Raw genomic sequence first — 19457 nt, 5'->3', positions numbered from 1 at the left:
CCTCTGGGAAGAAGACCCCAAGAGTCACTATTGGGTTTTGCAGGGGCACAAAAAACAACTCCAATTATTGGCAACTACAATAAAGACAACAAAGATGAGGGTGAAGCCGTGGCTGCTCAGCAGCACAGGGCCAGGCCCCAGCTGCCCCCAGCCAGGGACTTCTGGCTTTCACAGTTGCATATTTGGATCAACAGTGGGTTTCCAAACTGAAACACTGGCTCCATTAAGTCCTTACTAGGGGAAGGCAGGTGTGGGAGTGCACATCCTTTGTTACCTACCACAACTAGATGTGTTGCAAGACGGAGCTCCTGGGAGGCAGCCAGGGCTGGGAAAGTTAAACTAAACCCCCAAATTTTCCTTCACTGAGACACAGTCCCTGGTGACACAGGGTTTGTTGGGGAGGCGCTGAGGGATGGGGGAGGCAGGACAAGGCACAGAGCAGTGGCACAGGGCTCACTGCTGAGGGCAGGGGGGGCAGTGCCGGCGGGAAGCACCACGGGGAAGCAGGATGTGCTGCAACCACAACTGAGCTGGGCTAGAGAGGCCCCTCTGCACTACAAGGCTCCAGGAGCTCTGGGGGCTGAGTCCCTCCCACATGGCAGGGAAAAGGGAAGGTGTCCAGGGGCACATTGCAGAAGGGAAGAGACAGGCAGGGTGGCTGTCAGAGAAAGGGGAGCCAAGATACACAGCATGGCTGCAGCAGAAAACAATCACCTCGTGATGAAACGAGATACTCATGCTCAGAAGAGAGACCAGGTCAGACCAGTTCTCAGCTGGGCAGAGAGAGGCTGCTGCAAGACGTGCTGGGCTACCAATGAGGTACATGAGAAACCTGGGGCAGGAGATGAAGGACAGAGCAGCCACAGGCCCCAGGGCTGGGAGAGAGCACTGGGCACTGCTGCTCCTGCCACCGGTGACTTCCAGCCTAGGGTCAGGGAACAGGGGACACAAAAGGAAAAGCATCCTGCTTTGCAGCTAGATAAGGAATGACACATTGTGCTTTGAATTCAAGAAACTACAGGTCTCAGTCTAACAGGGCATGATCCACTTGATTGATCCACTTGGGTCCAGGGGACATGCCATGTGACTACCAGCACATGCTGCAGGGACACAGGTCCCTTGGAGTCCCCCTACCTCAAATGTCCTTGGGGTCCATTCCACCCACGGGGCTCAGGACAGCACAGCACCAAGCCCAGACATGGTCTGGCAGGGTGGGGAGGCAGCAGAGAGGAAAGGACTACAGCCAAACTCAGACTGGGCACACCAAGACAGGGGTTCGTTAGCTGGATGTGCTGAAGGATGAAGGAGGAGGAGGAATGCCAGCCCCACAGGAGAAAGGGCCCAGAGCCTGTTCTCTGGGAACCAGTGAACTTGGGGTGTTTCACTAGAAGACACCTAACAGGCAGCGTGTTCCGGGATGAACCAAATCACAGCAGCTCCTCCAGCTGCTGCCAAGGAATGTGCAAATAAGGCGCAGAGACAGCCCAGGCCTCCTGTGCTGAGCACGGCCTGTCCCCCCAGGGGTGTCTGTGACTGACACTAGGAGAGGTCCAGCCTCAGGATGGGGAAAGGTATCAGCAAACAGAGACTCCAACTCTCACCTTTTGGGGTCAGGAAAGTTCCTTTCTGAATCTTTTAAAAGCAAAAGGCAATGGTGGGTTTAGCCAGTATGAGCCATCACTGCCCACCCTCAGATCCTCCATCTACCTTTGCCAGACATACCAGGAGCTGAGTGCATCCGGGTCCTGGGGACAAGCCAGGATCTGCAAGGAAAGCATTTTATGAGATCACGTCTGCACAGGAAAAGATTTTCTCATTTTGAAACTTCTTTTGAAATTCTCAAAATTACAGTACTTCACAATACAAAATATCTCCATTCAGTATTACATAATTTTACTCCTTCTGAGATTATAATAATTATTAAAAACACACAACTTTCTAGAAAGGACAGAAACACCACAGAAGAGACCAAAAAGTAATGGGAGAGGCTGCTGCAGTATTATCAAAACCAATTTAGTGCAAAGAAGGGGACTTTCAGAACAGCCAACAAAAAGTGTTCTTTTGGAGAAAAGGCATAGATTTAACCTCTGAATGAGATCAGGCTGCCTGCTTCTATACTGAAGCTTAGAACATCAAAACAAAAGGACTGAAACACAATATGCATGGCCATTAAAAAATAATATTATATATAGATAGATACATATATATATATATATATGGAGATATTTTCCAAGTATGGTATTTAGTTAGAGGAAAGTGTCCCTGCAGACAGGTGTGTTCTGCCATCTGGCTCTTTTGGGCCATTTCACATGCCGAACATTGATTCTCTGTCCACTTGCCACAGCATAAAGCACGTGCTGACCACCAAGTCCTTCGGGGTGGGACGATTGCTTTAGTGCCACCAGGGCCACGTTCCCTGCGCATGCAGGGACACCGGGTCCCCTCTGCTTCTGCCCCGGCCCCGCACCCACGGGGAGCAGCGCCCAGGGATGGCTCACACGGTGGTTTCATCCGCAGTCTTCTTCATGAGCTTGGCTGAGAGCAGGGAGTGGGGCACGGGGTGAGGGCTCCGCGAGGCCGGGATCATCAGACGGACTTTCTGGTTGGTCCTTCTCCACTCTGAGTACAACTGGCAGTGGTAGCGGAACGAGACCTGGCGGGCGATAACGCACGGGCTGGTTACCAACCCATCACAGGGGGCAAGCTCAGAGAGGTCTGGGGAGGTGGTCACTCAACTGCCCTCTACGTGCTCTGCTCACCCATCTGCTCTCTCTATATTCCTTGTCATGCCTCCCTAGCCAAGGGAGGCAGCACTGACCATGAAACAGCTTGGGGCACCCCAGGTCCCACACCTCTGATGAGGAATGAAGGAATTCCTAGTAACACCAGGCTGTGCATGGTCCAGCTAAAGGGGCCTTCTTGGCAGCACCAGGCAGAGGGACAGGGATTGCTCAGCTGGGTTTGGTACCAGGCTGGTGAGATGTGGCAGGGAGGAACCACAGCTCACCTCCTCACTCTGGTCATGGGCTGAACTCAGCCCCTAGTCTAGGCAAAACGAGGGGTTCTCAGCAGGACCAGCCTCAAGTGGCTAAATCTAACCAGCCTCCTATCTCACCTATCCTGGTGGATCTTCTCTGCCCTTTGCAAAAGCCTTCTCTCCCTGGTCTGCAACTACAGCACATCAGTTGGCCTAATTTTTTCTGGCCATGCTGTGGCCTGGGAGACTTAGGGCATTCGGGGGGAGACGAGAGGATGCCAAGGCTGGAGGGGACCCGTCCAGCCTGACCCAGAGGAATGTGCCTGCCCTGCAGTTCCACAGCAACGCTACAAGAGGGAGCTTTCAGCTGTGCTTCCCCGGCGGGCTGGGCTCCTTGCTGTGTTCCTTCACCGTTAACACCACTACAGATCTTCTCCCAGCTCCTGCTGATTCCTTAGCTTTGAAATAAAACTTCTCTAGAATTTCTTGAGGAAGGACTAAAACCAGCAGACATTTCCCTCCTATTGATTTTCCTAGAAATTGCAAGCAAGAAAATGAAATACTGAATCTAGGCAGCCACTCATCAAAACCAGGCTTTTGTACTTTGTAAAAGTACAGGAACCATTTAGCTGGCAAGTAGGAACTACCAGAAGTGTATCTGAGAAGGAAAAGTTGGTGTTCCTGGTGCTTTTGGGTAGGTCTCAGACACCTGCTATGAGAAATGGAGTCGTGCCGCAGCATCGAGGTAATTCGGCTTATTGAACACTTTTTCCTGGTGTAGTAACAACTGTGGGAATAAGGCTGTTTGCTCTTGCAGCCTTGGGAGACACTGTGTGAATGGGGAGATATTTATGCAAACCTCAAGGAAAACTCCTGCTCCACATCAAGCCACACCTTGGCCAGTGTGATCCTCACCCTGATCACAGCCATCACCACCCACCCATGGAACGGGAACTTTGTGCCCATGGCAGCATGGGATAACTGCACTTGAATACAGTAAATGTGGACAAAGGGGCTTCACTTTATGTCTTTCTCTGCTCAAGGAAATGTGAAGCACAGTAGAACTAGATCCATTTTAGTCAGGACTCATTCTTTCACAAAAAAACATTTTTACACTTACTCCAGAATTCCAGCTCCTCCAGATCAGTCCTGGGACAACAACAGCAGCCCTTCCTCTTAATGTTTCCAATTTCAGCTTTGCTTTCTACAGAAATAACCCTAAGCAGCAGGTACATGCAACAGGGGAGACTTTCCTCAACACTTCCCTGCGTGCTGTGTTGCATGCTGCTGGCATCACCTATGAACCACCCTTGCTGCAGGCAGCCTGCACAGCAAAGGCTGCAGCACCAACTCACACTCCCCTGGCACCCGAGTCCATGTGGGAGAGTTGCCAGGAATGTCCTAAGCCCAAGGAAAGCTGTTACTCAGAGGTCAGAGCACAAGATGGGAGGGAAATGGGCTGTGGCATTTCTAGTGCCCACAGCACTGCCAGCTTTTTGGGGGTTTAATATTTTTCCTCCAGTAACTGCACTTCCTCCCTTCCCAAAGTAGTGCTGCCCACCAAGCAGCTGGAAAAGGGTATTGACAGGACAGGGGCACACACAGGGCTTTTACAGGTTGGGAGAGTTGGGGTGTTCAGCCTGGAGAAGAGAAGGCTCCAGGGAGACCTTAAGAGCACCAGGAAAGCTGGGGAGGGGCTTTTGACAAGGGCAGGGAGTGATGGGAGGGGGGAACAGTTTAAAGATTAAAGATGGGAGATTGAGATTAGAATTTAGGAAGAAATTCTTTCCTGTAAGGGTGGTGAGACCCTGGCCCAGGTTGCCCAGGGAAGCTGTGGCTGCCCCATCCCTGGCAGTGTTGAAGGGCAGGTTGGATGGGGCTTGGAGCAGCCTGGGCTGGTGGGAGGTGTCCCTGCATACTGCAGAGGCTGGAACTAGACGAGCTGTAAGGGGCCTTCCAATCCAAACTATTCTATGATTCCATGACTCTAACAGGAATGCTTTTTTTTTAGCTCAAGTCCAAAAGCCACACTACAGGACATAAGTCAGGTCTCCCCATGGCCAGAGTGTTTCTTGTACAAGTCCTTCTGTGCTCCTGACATCTTAAAAATACCGTGTAGGAATTTTTTTAGTTGTGGGCCACAGAGATCCCCAAGAACCAGTGTGCACGTCCTTTGGGCATGGCCAACCTGTGCTGGGCAGCACAAAGCATGGAGGGATAGGATGGCAGATTATTTAGGGGTCAAACATTTTCCAGATTTTATTTTTCCCCTAAACCACCTGGGTACCAAGTTTGTGTTTCTCCTTGAAAACAGGAACGGGCACAACCCCTGGAGCACTGCCTGGCCAGCACCAGACCTTGAGCATGTCTGCACCCGGGTACATGACACCCCAGGGAACACAGCTCGTGTGTCCATCTGGAAGGCAGATGATCAGGAAGTGGTTTCTTATTCTCAGCAACAACTTTAGCGGCTTCCATGTGAAGATAATTAAATGGACATTCAAGAGAAGGAGCCCAAGGTTTTCTCACAAGGGGAGTCAGAAATGCTGGCTGCACCCATGTGGTGCAAACCACAGCTTGGATCTCCCTGTGGACAGAACCAGGCCCGGGCAGCAGACACTTACCAGTGTCCAAAGGACGTAGATTGTGAAAAGTGCAATAGTCAGTGCGATGAGGCCGATGGCCTCCAGCCGGCTGTTGAACTGCAGGTGATCCTGGGCCCCACGCAGACACAGCCAGCCAGAGATGGCTGCCAGGGGAGTAATGAACAGGAAACACACCATGTCACAGAAAAGGGTCCTCTTCTCATTGCGCGGACCGGGATCCTTCAGCCACTGCAGGAAGGAAGGGAGACAGGGCATTAGCAGAGCACACGACGGGCTGGTGGGACAGGGCAGCTGTGCTGGGAAGCTCTGACATCTCTGGCACCTCTCTGAGGTCTGCATGTACCTGGTGCATGCACTTAACTCACATAAACCTTCACAAAAATAGAGCTGGAGAGCATCAAATGTTTTTTTAACAACCAACAAGGGAAAGGAGGAGACAACTGAAGCATATCTGCAGGGGTAGGCAGTAGGAAATACAGGAGCTGACTGGGCTCTTTACTGGAGCAGGGAGGAGCAGCCAGCAGAGACAGGGAGGTTGGTGCAGTAAAGCCTGGCCTAGGAAAGATCAAACAGGTCTTGGACTGAGTTTCAGTGGAAACATACCGAGGACTCTGCAGCTGGTGTACGGGCTATGGGGCACTGGGGAACTGTGGTCTGTGGCCAGGCCTAGCCACAAGGGCAGCTGTCCCAAATCAAGCCCTCTGGTTCCTTTTGAATAATCACAGGGTTTTAGCATTTTCCTCCTGATTTATATAAAATACGAAATGTCCAGGTTCACCTGAAAGACTGTGCAAGATAGCTCTGCAGCAGTGCTCTCCAGGACACAGCTGGAGTGGGGCTAGTGTGATCCGCAGCACTGCTGCTTTGGGGTGCCCTGCAGGGCCCTCAGCAGGGAAGGCAAACACCCCCACACCTGGTATGAGCACTGAGGTGATGACAGAGGAAAACAGCCTGTCACTTCAGCAACAGAAACAAGGCTGTTTTTCCCTTGAGGGGAAAAGAACAATAAAAAAGCAAGAAGAAAATGAGTAACTTGCAGAAAGCTGTGCACCTGAGCAGACAAAGCAGGAGAGCACCCAATGGGCCTTGGTGCTGCTGGGGAAGGAAAGACAAACCCATTTTCTTTTACAGAACAACCTATGCCCAAATCTGCATCTTTCTCACTGAGAAAGCATTCGGCCATTTCTAAAGAGAAAGCAGCACATCTGTCAGGTGAGGAGGGACACCAAGCTCAGCTGGGTGGGTAGAGCCTCCACTGCTTCCTCTCAGATCTCAGTGGATCACAAGTGACCATGAAGGGACAAGAGAGCATCACACAGACATAGCTGCTGAAGACTCCGCCTCATGACTGCAAAATCCCATGGCCTTTCCAGTGCTAGTGGTCACCTGCTGGCCACCACAGTGCAGGCAGAACAGACCTGCCAGGACCAGGGCAGAGCAGATTCTGGTGTATTCCTTTCCATTTGCTCTCTTGCTGCATCGTGGTGGGGGTTACAGCACTTTGCTCTGTGTTTCCAAGAGGCTTTGCAAGTTCTCTTTCGCAGCTCTTACAAACCAGCAGCTTCTCTGTGGCTGGCAGGTTTCCCTCATCAGGCAATCTCTAAACATTTAAGGAGTCTGGACTTGCTTCCACCATGGGTTCATTTTAGATACTTGACTTTGACAGCAGCAATTGTTCTAGTTTTCCTGGGATGATCATCTTTTCAGCCTTTCCCTTCCTTTTTTTGGAACAGCAAGCAGCTATGGTTCCTACCAATACCCAGAGTTGTTACAGCACGTTTTTTTCTGGGAGTTGTGTGTGCTGGGCTGCTGGATCCTTCCTTCTTTCCTGCATGAGGATGACTGGTCTCATTTATGATTTGATTTTTCTCCAAAAAATAATAATTGGAGAACGTGATTGAAAAGGCACAGTCAGCATAGGTGTCCTGGTTTGAGCCAGGATGAAGCCAATCTTCCTTTTACTGATTTTTTTTTCCTTCAGCAAGCTTTCTTTGAATGAGCACCAGAGTGTTCCAACTAAGGCTGATAAGAGAGGAATGTTTCTCTAACTACTGAGGCTTCAAGGTGGCACCTTCACTCTGCCGGCTCAGACGCTACAGGGAGATCTCTGACCCCCTCGCAGGAGGCTGTTAGACAGACAGCAAAACTGGCCAGAGATATTCCATTCCATGTATCCACGTAAGCTCAGAGGAAGGACAGAGAGCACACAAGACAACTTCCTTCTTTTTTCTTCTTCCCTTCTCCTCCACCATGGCCAGTGCCTGCGGAGGCCTCCGTCCGTCCCTCTCCGTGGACCCCCAGGCTCCAGCTCTCCTGACCCTCATCACTCTGTGCTCTCTGGCAGCTCCAGAACTTTTTGGGAGTGTTCCCAGCTAAGGAGATGCTGTGGGAGTTACTGGGGGTAGGGGGAGGTAAGAGACTTTTGCTCATACCTGAACATATTTGTATATAATTGTATATATTTTCTTTTATCATTAGTGTTTAATTAAAGCTGTGTAGTTTAGTTTTCAATCCAGCCAAGTCTCTCTCTCTTTCTCTCTCTCCTTCCCTACCTGGGGGGGAGGGGATCGAGAGCATTGTTGTTGAACCTGAGTCAAAGGATGACAACAAGGAAGGGAATATCCCCGAGGCAGCCAGGGCCAGGCAGGCAAATCCCACTGCCAGACTCAGAGCAAGGTGCCAACTTCTGAACCGGCAGCATGAAAAGGGATCTGAGTCCTATGCACACAGAGCTCCTTCCCTACAGGGGAAACCACTGTTTAAATAGCAATACAGAAGGGTGGTGGCAGGTGTGCAGGGAATTAGTGAGGCCACACTGGTCAAAACAGCACAAGTAACCTGAGTTCATGGCTGGCTTGTATGTATACAAGTATCCAAAGGGTGGGTGCAAGGAGGATGGAGACAGGCTCTTCTCCATAGTTCCCAGTGTCAGAATGAGAGGCAACAAGCACAAGTTGGAACATGGAAAGTTCCAGTTGAACATAAGAAAAAACTTCCTTACAGTGAGAGTCACAAGGCACTGGGACAGGCTGCCCAGAGAGGGTGTGGAGTCTCCATGGATGCAGCCCTGTGTAAAGTGCTCTAGGTTATTCTACTTCAGTGGGAGAGTTGGACTAGATGATCTCTAGAGGTCCCTTCCAACTCTTGACAATTCTGTGATTCTGGCCAGAAAGGCAAGCAGAAAGTGTTGGCCCAGAAGGGATCATGGAAAGGGGCACACAGGTCTGAGCAGATTTAACTCCAGAGTCTGACATGAGGCATGTACAGCACGAGGCAGCAGGGGGATGAGGATGGGGTGAGAAGTGCAGACAATATTTGCTGAAATAGGAAAGGAAAGCAGGAGATGGCAAGTTCAGGCAAGGAACAGCAACATGCTGGGATGGTCAGAGCCCTGGCAGCAGCACAGGGAGCTCTGCAGGCACCTGTGATGGGACACTAGGCTGGCCCAGAACAGAGGAGGAAGCTGCAGCAGTGGAAAAGAGCCTGGCCAGGAACTTCAGCTGGGAGGACTGACAAGCAAGATATTTTAGATATATGACCAGAAGCATCTGAGAGACCCAAACAGAGCAAGAGCAAATGAAGCTAGAGAGCAACCTGGGAGCTGCAGAGCACAGAGCAACTGCAATAACAGAGGACAAGCATTTTTAAAGCCATTCTGAGCACAACTTGATGGCCAGAGAGAAATTTCAGAGCAGCCACAACTGTGGTTTGGACAGGAGGAGCTGGCAGAAGGGAGGCAGACCTGCAAGTCACCCCTTGTGTGGTTTCTCTGCAGATGAGATTAGTGCTGATGAGCTGTGCGGGGAAGATAAGGACCACACACACAGTCCTGAGCAACCTAAGAGGAAGTGAGGGTGGACAGCAAGTCATCTACCCAGTAAAGCTGCTCCTACAAACACGGCAGTGGCAGCTCCACCATTCAAGGCCCTGGCTGTGTGCCTGGCTTTCCAACCAGCACCCAGCTGCCCCAGCTATTCAGCACTCAGGTGAATGCTGAATTACCCTGACTGGACCTACAGCAGCAATCCCAGAACACACCATTCCCCTAAGAAGACATCTTGATTCACTTTTGACCCTTATACAATAAGAATCTCAGGGACTGAAGGCATGTGTGTATTTTCATGCATCTTATTCTATTTATATTCCTTGTGACCTTCAAAACTCCTTCTTCCTCCCTAAAATGGGAATCAAACATGTAAAGGCAGGAAGCAAATTAACTTCCTTTTGAAGTAGTTGATGTACTTTCCCAATATCCACTGACACAGTAAAAAAAAGAATACAATAAGCCACCCTAAGGGCACAGGGTTTCTGGCAGAGCAGCACACTGATGCATACAGGACTCAAAATAAACCTTGCAAACAATCAAAAAAGTGGTTAGTCAGATTAAACAATTTTTATAGGAAAAACTACTCAGTAAACTTGGGAAAGCAACAAAAGAACAACTTGGTCTTCTCCCAGGCAAAGTCCAAAACCCAAGTGCTTCCAAGCTGCAGGGAAACTAAAGGGAAAGGGGGAGAGCTGGCTGCTTGCTGCCCTCTGTGACTATGAGCTGGGTCCCAGGACACTCTGCTGGAAATGATGTTACTCTGGGTACAACCATTTTTCTTTGTCCTCCACCAGGACCCTAAGGCTCTCCCAGATGTTCTTTCTACTGGCATCAGCAGGTTGTGGAAGGGCATTTGTTTCTTGGACTCACAGATTACAAGGATCTGACACTGCACCTAGGGAGGAATAACCCCATGTACAAGCTGGGGGGGTGACCTGCTGGAGAGGAGCTCAGGACAGACCACAAAGATGCTGAGGGGACTGGAGCATCTGCTCTGTGAGGAAAGGCTAAGGGAGCTGGGGCTGTTCAGCCTGGAGGAGACTGAGGGGGAATCTCATCAGTGCTTATAAGTATCTACAGGGGGTTTCAGGAAGACGGGACCAGTCTTTGCTGCAGTGTCCGGTGACAGGACAAGGGGCAATGGGCACAAACAAGAGGTTCAAGTTAAACATAAGGAAAAACTTCTTTACTATGAGGGTAACAGAGCCCTGGGACAGGCTGCCTAGAGAGGTTGTGGAGTCTCCATCTCTGGAGACATTCCAAACCCTTCTGGACATGTTCCTGTGAGATCTACTGTAGGTGACCCTGCTCTAGCAGGTTGGATGAGATGATCTTCAGAGGTCCCTTCCAACCCTGAAGACTCTGTGAGTCTATGATATTTGGGTGTTGCAGTGGCCATGAAACTAGGGTGAGCTCCAGGTGACAGAAGGCAGGAGAAAGGCAGAAAAAGGCATCAGATCATCAGCTCCTCTGAAAGCCAAGAGCAGAGCTCACAGTATCACAGAAGTGTATCCCTGACAGTCCATCCCAGCTACCCTGCATGTCTCAGAGCCAGGCTGCATTCTGCCACTTGGGACTAAGGGGAACAGACAGATGAGGAACTGTCCCAGCAGTGCTCAGCACCTTGCAGTTCTTCTGGGAGGCTACAAGTGGGTGTTTGAGAAGAACCTTTCATTGATTCTTTCAGCTCACCTTGTGTTGCAAACCGTGCCTGGCTGTGAGCTGCCAGCCCCTCTCAGGCCACGCTGCACACAGCACTCACAGGCCAGCTGATGGCATCCTGTGCCAGGTGGGACCAACAGGACCAGTACCAGTGGGATCAGCAGTCTCTGGCCATCAGTCTCTCACAGTTGGACCAGCTGCTCTGGTGAGAGCATGACCTGCCAATCCCACCAGCTGCCCCTGCCACAAAGTTCCCCAAATACTTCACAGCCACAACATGGCACAGGCACAACAGGAGCAGTGGCTGGAGGAAGCTGCACGTGGGACTTAAAACAAGCCTTGCAAAAAAATCAAAAAAAGTGGTCAATCAGATTAAACACTTTTTGTAGGAAAAATTATTGAGTAAACATGGGAAAGCTCCCTGTGCTGGGCACTGATGAGGCAGCACCTCGAATTCTGGAGTCAGGTCTGGGCCCCCCACGACAAGAACATTGAGGGGCTGCAGCATGTCCAGAGAAGGGCAGTGGGGCTGGGGAAGGAGCTGGAGCACAAGTGTGAGCAGGAGCAGCTGAGGGAGCTGGGGGTTCAGCCTGGAGACAAGGAGCTGAGGGGAGACCTGCTGGCTCTGCAGCTGCCTGAGAGGAGGTTGGAGCCAGGGGGGTCGGGCTCTGCTCCCCAGGAACAAGTGATGGGACCAGAGGAAATGGCCTCAGGTAGTGCCAGGGGAGGTTTAGATTGGATCTTGGGAACAGTTTCTTCCTGGAAAGGTTTGTCAGGCCCTGGCCCAGGCTGCCCAGGGAAGGGGTGGAGTCTCCATCCCTGGAGAGATTTCCAAGCCATGTTGATGTGGTGCTGAGGGACATGGGTTAGTGGTGGCCTCACCAGTGCTGGGCTAACAGTTGGATTAGATGATCTTACAGGATTTTTCCAACCAAAAGATTTTTATAAAATATCTCATGATCTTTCTGTCCACTGAATAGTTATCCTGTGGCTGCTCAGGCAGGTGCCTGGCTAGAACCTCCTTCCAGGCCACCATGCTCCAAGGGCAGCCCAGCAGGCTCAGGAAGCCAACACCCAGAAACATCCCTAGCACTGCAAGCAGAACAGTTAAATGCTGCAAGGTTGTCCTTCCTCAGCTTCCTTTCTCCACTGCACAACCACCTGCCCTCGATGCTCCACAGACCTCAACAAGCTGAACCCCTCCTGGCACAGGCCCGATGCACTCAGCCTGGCTTCAGCCACTGGGAAGCACAGGGAACTGGGCTGACCCAAGGAGAGCAAGAGCTGCAGAAGTGCTAGAAATGATGGACAGGAGAGAAACGGACCAGCAGCACTGCAGGTCACAGGACACTTTCTTACATGACAGTGGGTGCTTCTGTGGTTGGTGCCACAACATGCACAAAGGTGAGATCATGGCACCACCAGCAGCTGCACCCCAGAGAAATCCCCCCAGCAGCAGCTCCTTTGGATCCTCTGGGCACAGACAGGGCTGCTCAAAGTGGTGAAGATGGACATGGAAGGAAGAGACTAGTACTGGTAAGTGCCAAGAGTGCAGGGAGAAAGTATTTCCACTTTTGGCCTCAAGGAGGCTGTTCCAGGTTTGCAGGGCAATCATAGAATCATTGAATTATCCTGGTTGGAAGGGACCTTGAAGATTAACTCCAACCATAACAATGCCAGGGAGTGCATGAAGAAATACCAAGAGGATTCAGGGTGTGATTTGAGAGAAGCATCTCCAGAAAGCAAATGCAAGCAAAGAGAGAAAGGAAAAGATAAGAAAGGAATGGGACTCAGCTGGAGCCAAGAGGGATTCATTTCTCAGCAGATACAGGAGTCTATTATGGGCTTGCAGTGAGAGAAAAACAAGCTGGCACAGAGGAGCAGACATGAGAGAGCAAAGGGTGCAGTGAGTTCAGCAGAAGAGTTCAAGGAAAGCAAAGAAAAAAGTCTGTCTGCAAGGAAGATAAGGCAGGAGGAGGGTGGGGGAGTTTGTGTCACATCTCAGTTCTCTGAACTTGAGGGGGGGGGGGGGGGGGCAGGGGGCAGCAACTGCCCAGAGGCAAAATTTATTTTCATAATAACAGAAGAATAACAAAGATACTGCTCTGACTCCCTGCAAACCTCACTTTGCTGGTACTGGAGACCCAGCAACACCTCCCACAGTTACAGTGGTACAGAAGACTAGTGAAGTGGAGAAGAAGGACTGCAGGTGGCAGACCCACAGGAGGTGTCCCACACTGCACAGGACCCAGAAAGCCAAGCAACAGCTTGGAGAATGTTCAACATGCTTTGTTACAGGTGACACTTGTGTCTGGAAGTTGTGCTTTCCTCATGAGACCAAAACAAAAATCCACTGACCTCTATAAAATACCCAGCTTACGTGGGTGAATATATATTACGTGAATATAAAGCTCCGAGGATGACGAAGGGACTGGAACACCTGCCTGATGAGGAAAGGCTGAGAGACCTGGGGCTGTTTAGTCTGGAGAAGAGAAGACCAAGAGGGGACCTAATGAATGTCTATAAACATCTGCAGGGGGGTGTCAAGAATGAGCCAGTCTCTGTTCAGTGGTGCCTGTGATAGGACGGGGGAAACAGCACCAAGTGACAACACAGGAAGTTCCACCTCAACATGAGGAGAAATTTCTTTGCTGTGAGGGTGAGGGAGGCCTCGGACAGGCTGCGCAGAGAGGTTGTGGAGTCTCCTTCTCTGGAGACTTTCGAGATCCATCTGGACACGTTCCTGTGTGATCTGCCCTGGGTGTTCCTGCTGCAGCAGGCGGGGTTGGACTGGATGATCTTCAGAGGTCCCTTTCAGTCCCTGTAATTCTATGATTCTATTAGCAGTCAGTGAGAAATAAGCATCTTTTAATCCTAGAGGACAAAGCATCTTCAGCAGGGACAGCACTTTGTAAGATAAAATAGGTTGGTGATAGACTTAGCCACCAACCAAAAAAAGGAGTTTATGTGAAAGGGAGAACACTGAAGGAGTGTGTTTCATTTTAGACTCGTACACAGGGTGCCTCTAACAGCACCCACCCTGGTTTTCCTAAAGTCAGAAAAGTCAGGCACCTCCGGGCAAACTGACCATCCTAACTTGTGTTTCTAAGGGGACAAGGACTAACTGATCACAAGAGGCATTTCCTGCCTTCCATAGAATATAGGACTCTAAAGAACAAGGTTTGGCCAAAGTCGATTTAAGATATAAAAAGTTAGGAAAAATAAACCCAAACCTGGCTGGAGAACTGTGTGAACATCTGTGACCTGGGAAAAATGCTGCCTAGACTGAAGCAATACTTCATTTCCAAAGGGCTGTGCACCACCTTCTACAATGCTCTGGACAGCAAAGATATGGATGTTTTCTGAAGCTGAATCCAAGGCACTAACTGCATTTCTGTGCATAATGTTATAGGAACTAAGAAGAAATTTTCCTGTTCCAGGGAAGCTGTATGCAGTGCAACTCATGGCCTGAACATTTCATCTAGATATTCTTCCAGGTCACACATAAAAGTATTTTGCACTTTTTGACTCTGCCAGCCATGCTGGCTGGAGTCTCATGGATTTAGATCCCTTCCCTGTAAACATATGGATGCATATTAAGCTAACATTGATGAAGGAAAGTCAAACACTAGAAAACCATCGCTCTCCAAGGCTGGGCCAATGCATTCTCTGCTGGTAACATAGAATCATAGAATCATCCTGGTTGGAAGGGACCCTGAAGATCATCAAGTTCAACCATACCCTAAATCCACCAACCATAACCTCATCTACCCGTTCAGTGCTTCAATCATGTCCCTCAGCACCACATCTCTATTTCTTTTAAACACTTCCAGGGGTGGTGACTCCACCACCTCCCTGGGCAGCCTGTTCCACTGTCCAACCCCTCTTTCAATAAAGAAATTCTTTTTCATCTCCAGTCTAAACCTCCCCTGGGGCAACTTCAGGCCATTTCCTCTGGTCCTGTCATTATTCACTTAAGAGAAGAGCCCAACTCCCACCTCCCTACAACCTCCTTTCAGGCAGTTGCAGAGAGCAATGAGGTCTCCCCTCAGCCTCCTCTTCCTCAAACTAAACAATCCCAATTCCCTCAGCCTCTCCTCACAGGACTTGTTCTCCAGACCTTTCACCAGCTTGGTAGCTCCTCTGGACACATTCCAGCAACTCTACATCCTTCTGGAAGTGAGGGGCCCAGGACTGCACAGAGCACTCGAGGTGCAGCCTCACCAGTGCTGAGCACAGGGGCACGATCACCTCTCTACTCCTGCTGGCCACAACATTCCTGATACAGGCCAGGATGCTGGTGGCATTTTTGGCCTCCTGGGCACACACTGGCTCATGGTCATCTGGCTGTCAACCAGCACCCCCAGGTCCTTCTCCACTGTGGAGTTTTCCAACCACTCACCCCAAGCCTGCAGCTTTGCATGGGGTTGTTGTGACCAAAGTGCTCCTCATTCCACAGCCCCAGTTCACAACCCTCCTGTGCTGAAGACCATTTCAGTGAGCCAAGCAGAAGTCCTGCAGGTACCAGCACAGCAGTGTCCTACCCCTCTGGCTACAGACCCTCCCAAGCACAGGGCACTGCAGCTCAACTCACCATCTTCACCTGCACTGGGTCAAAACATGCCCCAAAAAGCATCGATCTCACAGCCTAACAGTTAACAAAAGCCTTTTGTGTTTTTTTCAGCTTCCAACCAGCTTCTTAGTTAAAAAACAACCAAGCTAGGCTGAATGGCAGGAGACACTGACCCCTCACCAGGGGGCTGCCAGAGGTGGTTCTGGGTTCAGACAAGTCCTCCAGTCCTGGATCAGTCACATTGGCAGCAAATACTATTTTTACATAGAACAGACCATAACATTAAAAAATGGCTGCTTAAAGAAAATTAAAATCCAATTCTATTAAAAATTATCTTTAACCCATGCTGAACAAGGTTGCTGTCTTCCCTCCCTAAAGAAGGTTGCAAAATTAAATTACTGTTTGGGAGGTGCTCATCTATCACAGCAAAGTACCCCAGAGAAGCCCATGAGGAAATGAATCATTTTGTCTTCTGAGCAGGGATAAAGAGCTCACAGCCACACCACACAGAGGATACACAAAGTTAGCTAGTGGGCATCTTTCACCCATGCACTTGTCCTGGAAAACACAGTCTGTGACCACGTAGAGACCACAGGGCAACACAGATGCACAAGAGAAAGGAAGTAAAAACTAAGGCAATTTTGGTTGTGGCATTTCCTGACTTCCAAGAACTTTCTGCAACTTCCCCAGAAGTATTTCAGCTTCCCTGCAGCGCTAACCAAGGTGTCTCCAGCAGCCCACAGGCAGCTCTCAGCCTCTCTGCTCCTGAAGACTCTTCAAACATGCAGAGACAACACTCATCTTTCCTGGGGTTAATGCCCATTCCCATGGAGATCAGCAGTGCTGACGAGTGGATGCTGCAGCCACGACAAGCAGCTCCAAGGCTCCCCAGGCTGAGAGTAGAACACAGCAAACAGCAAGCACCAACTGACCAATATCAGCAGGTGGTCACCAAATTCTCTTGTGGGCTTCATGGTGGCCATATGACAGCAGAAAACAGCTGGAATGCCTGGAGAGCCTTTTGCATTTGGGACAGACCCTTCCAACAACCCCATGGCTATAAAGCATGTTCCCACACTGCTCCCAGTTCTAGTCTCCATCCCACTTCTCCTCTACTCACTCATTTCTATTTTGACTTCTCAGTTTTATTTGATGAAGAGCAGAACCTTATCAAAGCTACTGAACAGCACCCACAAAGGAGCATCACTTCCCTGAAAGCTTCAAAACACCCCCCACCCCTCCCCATAAGAAACAAACAGAGAATTTCTGATAAGAAGACTGAAGGAACCACGTCATTTTTAAATTGCTAAGCAGCCTCTTTCCCCAGCCCTTTTCTCAGATTAACAACTTGGGGATGACACTTCCCAAAAATATGTGGTTAAGAGGTTTGACCCAATCTGGTGTGGGGACAAGATGACACCAGGCTGCAGACAGAGGGTATTAATGGCAAGTGCCAGGAAGCTGGAAAAGCCCTTACCAGCTATTTCAGAAGGGCTCTTTGCTAAGGGCAGAGCCTCTGCCAAGAGCAGGCCTGCTTCTGAAAGTGGCCAAGGCCTTTAAGTTGGCCTCCAAGTGAACAAAAAACACAAGAAACATCCCATGGTGATGGGATCTCAGTGCCACTGCTGACAAGCAGATTCCAGTGCAGTTGTAACAACTCTCAAGGAAAAGGAGAAAATGAACCTCCAGACATTTTCTCCAGACCCCAGGCAGGGATCAGAGCATTTTACAGTGTGGTGGGAGAAGTACAACAGGAACAGGTGGTCTTTCCAGGTGAGCTATTTTGCTCCAGCAGGAGCCTCCCACCCAAGGTGTCTGGTACAGCTGAACTGCATCGGACTGAGACCTGGCAGAGCTGCCGCCTCAGCCTGTGCTGCTGGTCCCAGTCCTGCAGCCCTCCTGGCAAGGAGCACGAGCACAGTGCTGCCCTGGGATCTACTGGAGAGAGTCTGAGGGAGGCTACGAGGATGATGAAGGGACTGGAGCACATGCCTTACAAGGGAAGGCTGAGAGACCTGGGGCTCTTCAGCCTAGAGAGGAGTGGACTGAGTAGACTGAGAGGGCATCTAATGCATGTCTATAAATACATGAGGGCTGGGGGTGCAGAAGGCAGGGACAACCTCTTTTCAGCAGGAACAGGGCAGATCACACAGGAACATGCCCAGACAGGTCTTGAAAGTCTCCAGAGAAGGAGACTCCACAACCTCTCTGCGCAGCCTGTCCCAGGCCTCCCTCACCCTCACAGCAAAGAAGTTTCTCCTCATGTTGAGGTGGAACTTCCTGTGTTGTCACTTGGTGCTGTTTCCCTCCGTCCTGTCACAAGCACCACTGAACAGAGACTGGCCCATTCTTGACACCCCCCTGCAGATATTTATAGACGTTCATCAGGTCCCCTCTTGGTGTTCTCTTCTGCAGACTAAACAGCCCCAGGTTTCTCAGCCTTTCCTCCTCAGGCAGGTGTTCCAGTCCCTTCATCATCCTCGTAGCCTCCATTGGACTCTTTCCAGTAGATCCCTGTCCCTCTTGAACTGGGGAGCCCAGAACTGGACACAATGCTTCCTATGTGGTCTTAGGAGGGCAGAGTAGAGGGAAGGAGAACCTCCCTTGACCTGCTGGCCACACTGTTCTTAATACATCCCAAGATATTTGTTTCTGGGCATGAATACTTTACTAGCTCTTGAGCTAAAACATCTGAAGCCTCTCCTCAAGATTTTGGCCAGCATAAGCCCTAACCAGCTCACTGTTACTGGACTTGCTTGCAGTGAGTCCTCAAAGCCAAGACATAGCCCTTCCCAAATGTTTTACAGCAGTGGTTTTCAACCCCTGAAACAACCATTTGAGAGATTTTGGTGAAAGAGCCATTTGATATGGTTTAGCAGCTGGGAGACAAGCAATGAGACTCAGACAGCCCCAAGCACTGATGCTCTTCTACAAACTGCTTTGCTAAACACCTGGTTTCGTTTAGCATTGTGGTCTAAAAGCCTTATCTTGTCTGGGGCTGTCAAGTTAATGACAGTCAGTTGTAAATTAAACAGTCATTAAAACTGAGTATTAACTTTTGCAAACTGAAGCTTGCATGCTTCCCTAGTCACAGAATCATCAGGATTGGAAGGGACCTCTGGAGATCACTTAGTCCAGCCCTTCTGCTAGAGCAGGATCACCTACAGTAGATCCCAAAGGAACATGTCCAGACAGGCTTGGAATGTCTGCAGAGGAGGAGACTCCACAGCCTCTCTGGGCAGCCTGACCCAGGGCTCTGAATGGGACAAGAGGCACTAAAGTCATGTCCTGCAGCACCATCAGAAGCAGCTGCCTTATCCACTTGGCCTGCTCACCTGCCAACAGAACTCACATGTATTTCAACAGAATAAGCTCCTTCTGAAACAAACCACTACAGCCTTTTATAGTGTAACTCACTGATTTACTTATTGCTTTCTGGGGATGTACACTTGAATTCTGAGGTCAGAAGATGGCCTGGTCCAAGCTGCCCTTGTTCCCCACATGTAAAGGGCTTTGTTACAAGCAGCTCTTAAAAACTTCAGGGGCCAAAGGAAGACTGAAATGTGAGCACAGCAGACTGCTTAAACAGCAGAATAAAGACAGCCTTGTGATAAAAAAAAAACAACAAAACCAAACCAACCCACCAACCAGAGCCTGGATTGTACCTTCCAACTCTGGGAGGATGATGGACCCATCAGGAACCTGGTCTCCCTATGGTCAAGAGGAACTTAAAGACTGGATGAACCATGTCCTCCTTTCTCCTTCAACTGGGGGCAACACTGGGCAGTGCCAGGGCACCACAGCTCAGCAGGA

The 19457-nt window shown here is 50.1% G+C and overlaps 1 protein-coding gene across 1 annotated transcript in view; it reads right to left on the bottom strand.

Annotated features, from left to right (window-relative positions):
• Nucleotides 1–2494: 2494 nt before the first annotated feature.
• MARCH2 (membrane-associated ring finger (C3HC4) 2, E3 ubiquitin protein ligase) overlaps nt 2495–19457 on the bottom strand; it is a 23161-nt gene continuing 6198 nt past the window's right edge. Inside the window, exons 4-5 of the mRNA XM_009993211.1 lie at nt 5602–5811; nt 2495–2653 (exon numbers count right to left, since the gene is read on the bottom strand). Coding sequence (XP_009991513.1) covers nt 2495–2653; nt 5602–5811 — 369 coding nt within the window. The remainder of the gene's footprint in view (nt 2654–5601; nt 5812–19457) is intronic.

Source organism: Chaetura pelagica, unplaced genomic scaffold (assembly GCF_000747805.2).
Source record: "Chaetura pelagica isolate M959 unplaced genomic scaffold, ChaPel_1.0 scaffold1000, whole genome shotgun sequence".
Lineage (NCBI taxonomy): Eukaryota > Metazoa > Chordata > Aves > Apodiformes > Apodidae > Chaetura > Chaetura pelagica.
Note: the sequence above shows the minus strand (reverse complement) of the source record. Positions and strands in the feature narration are given on the sequence as shown.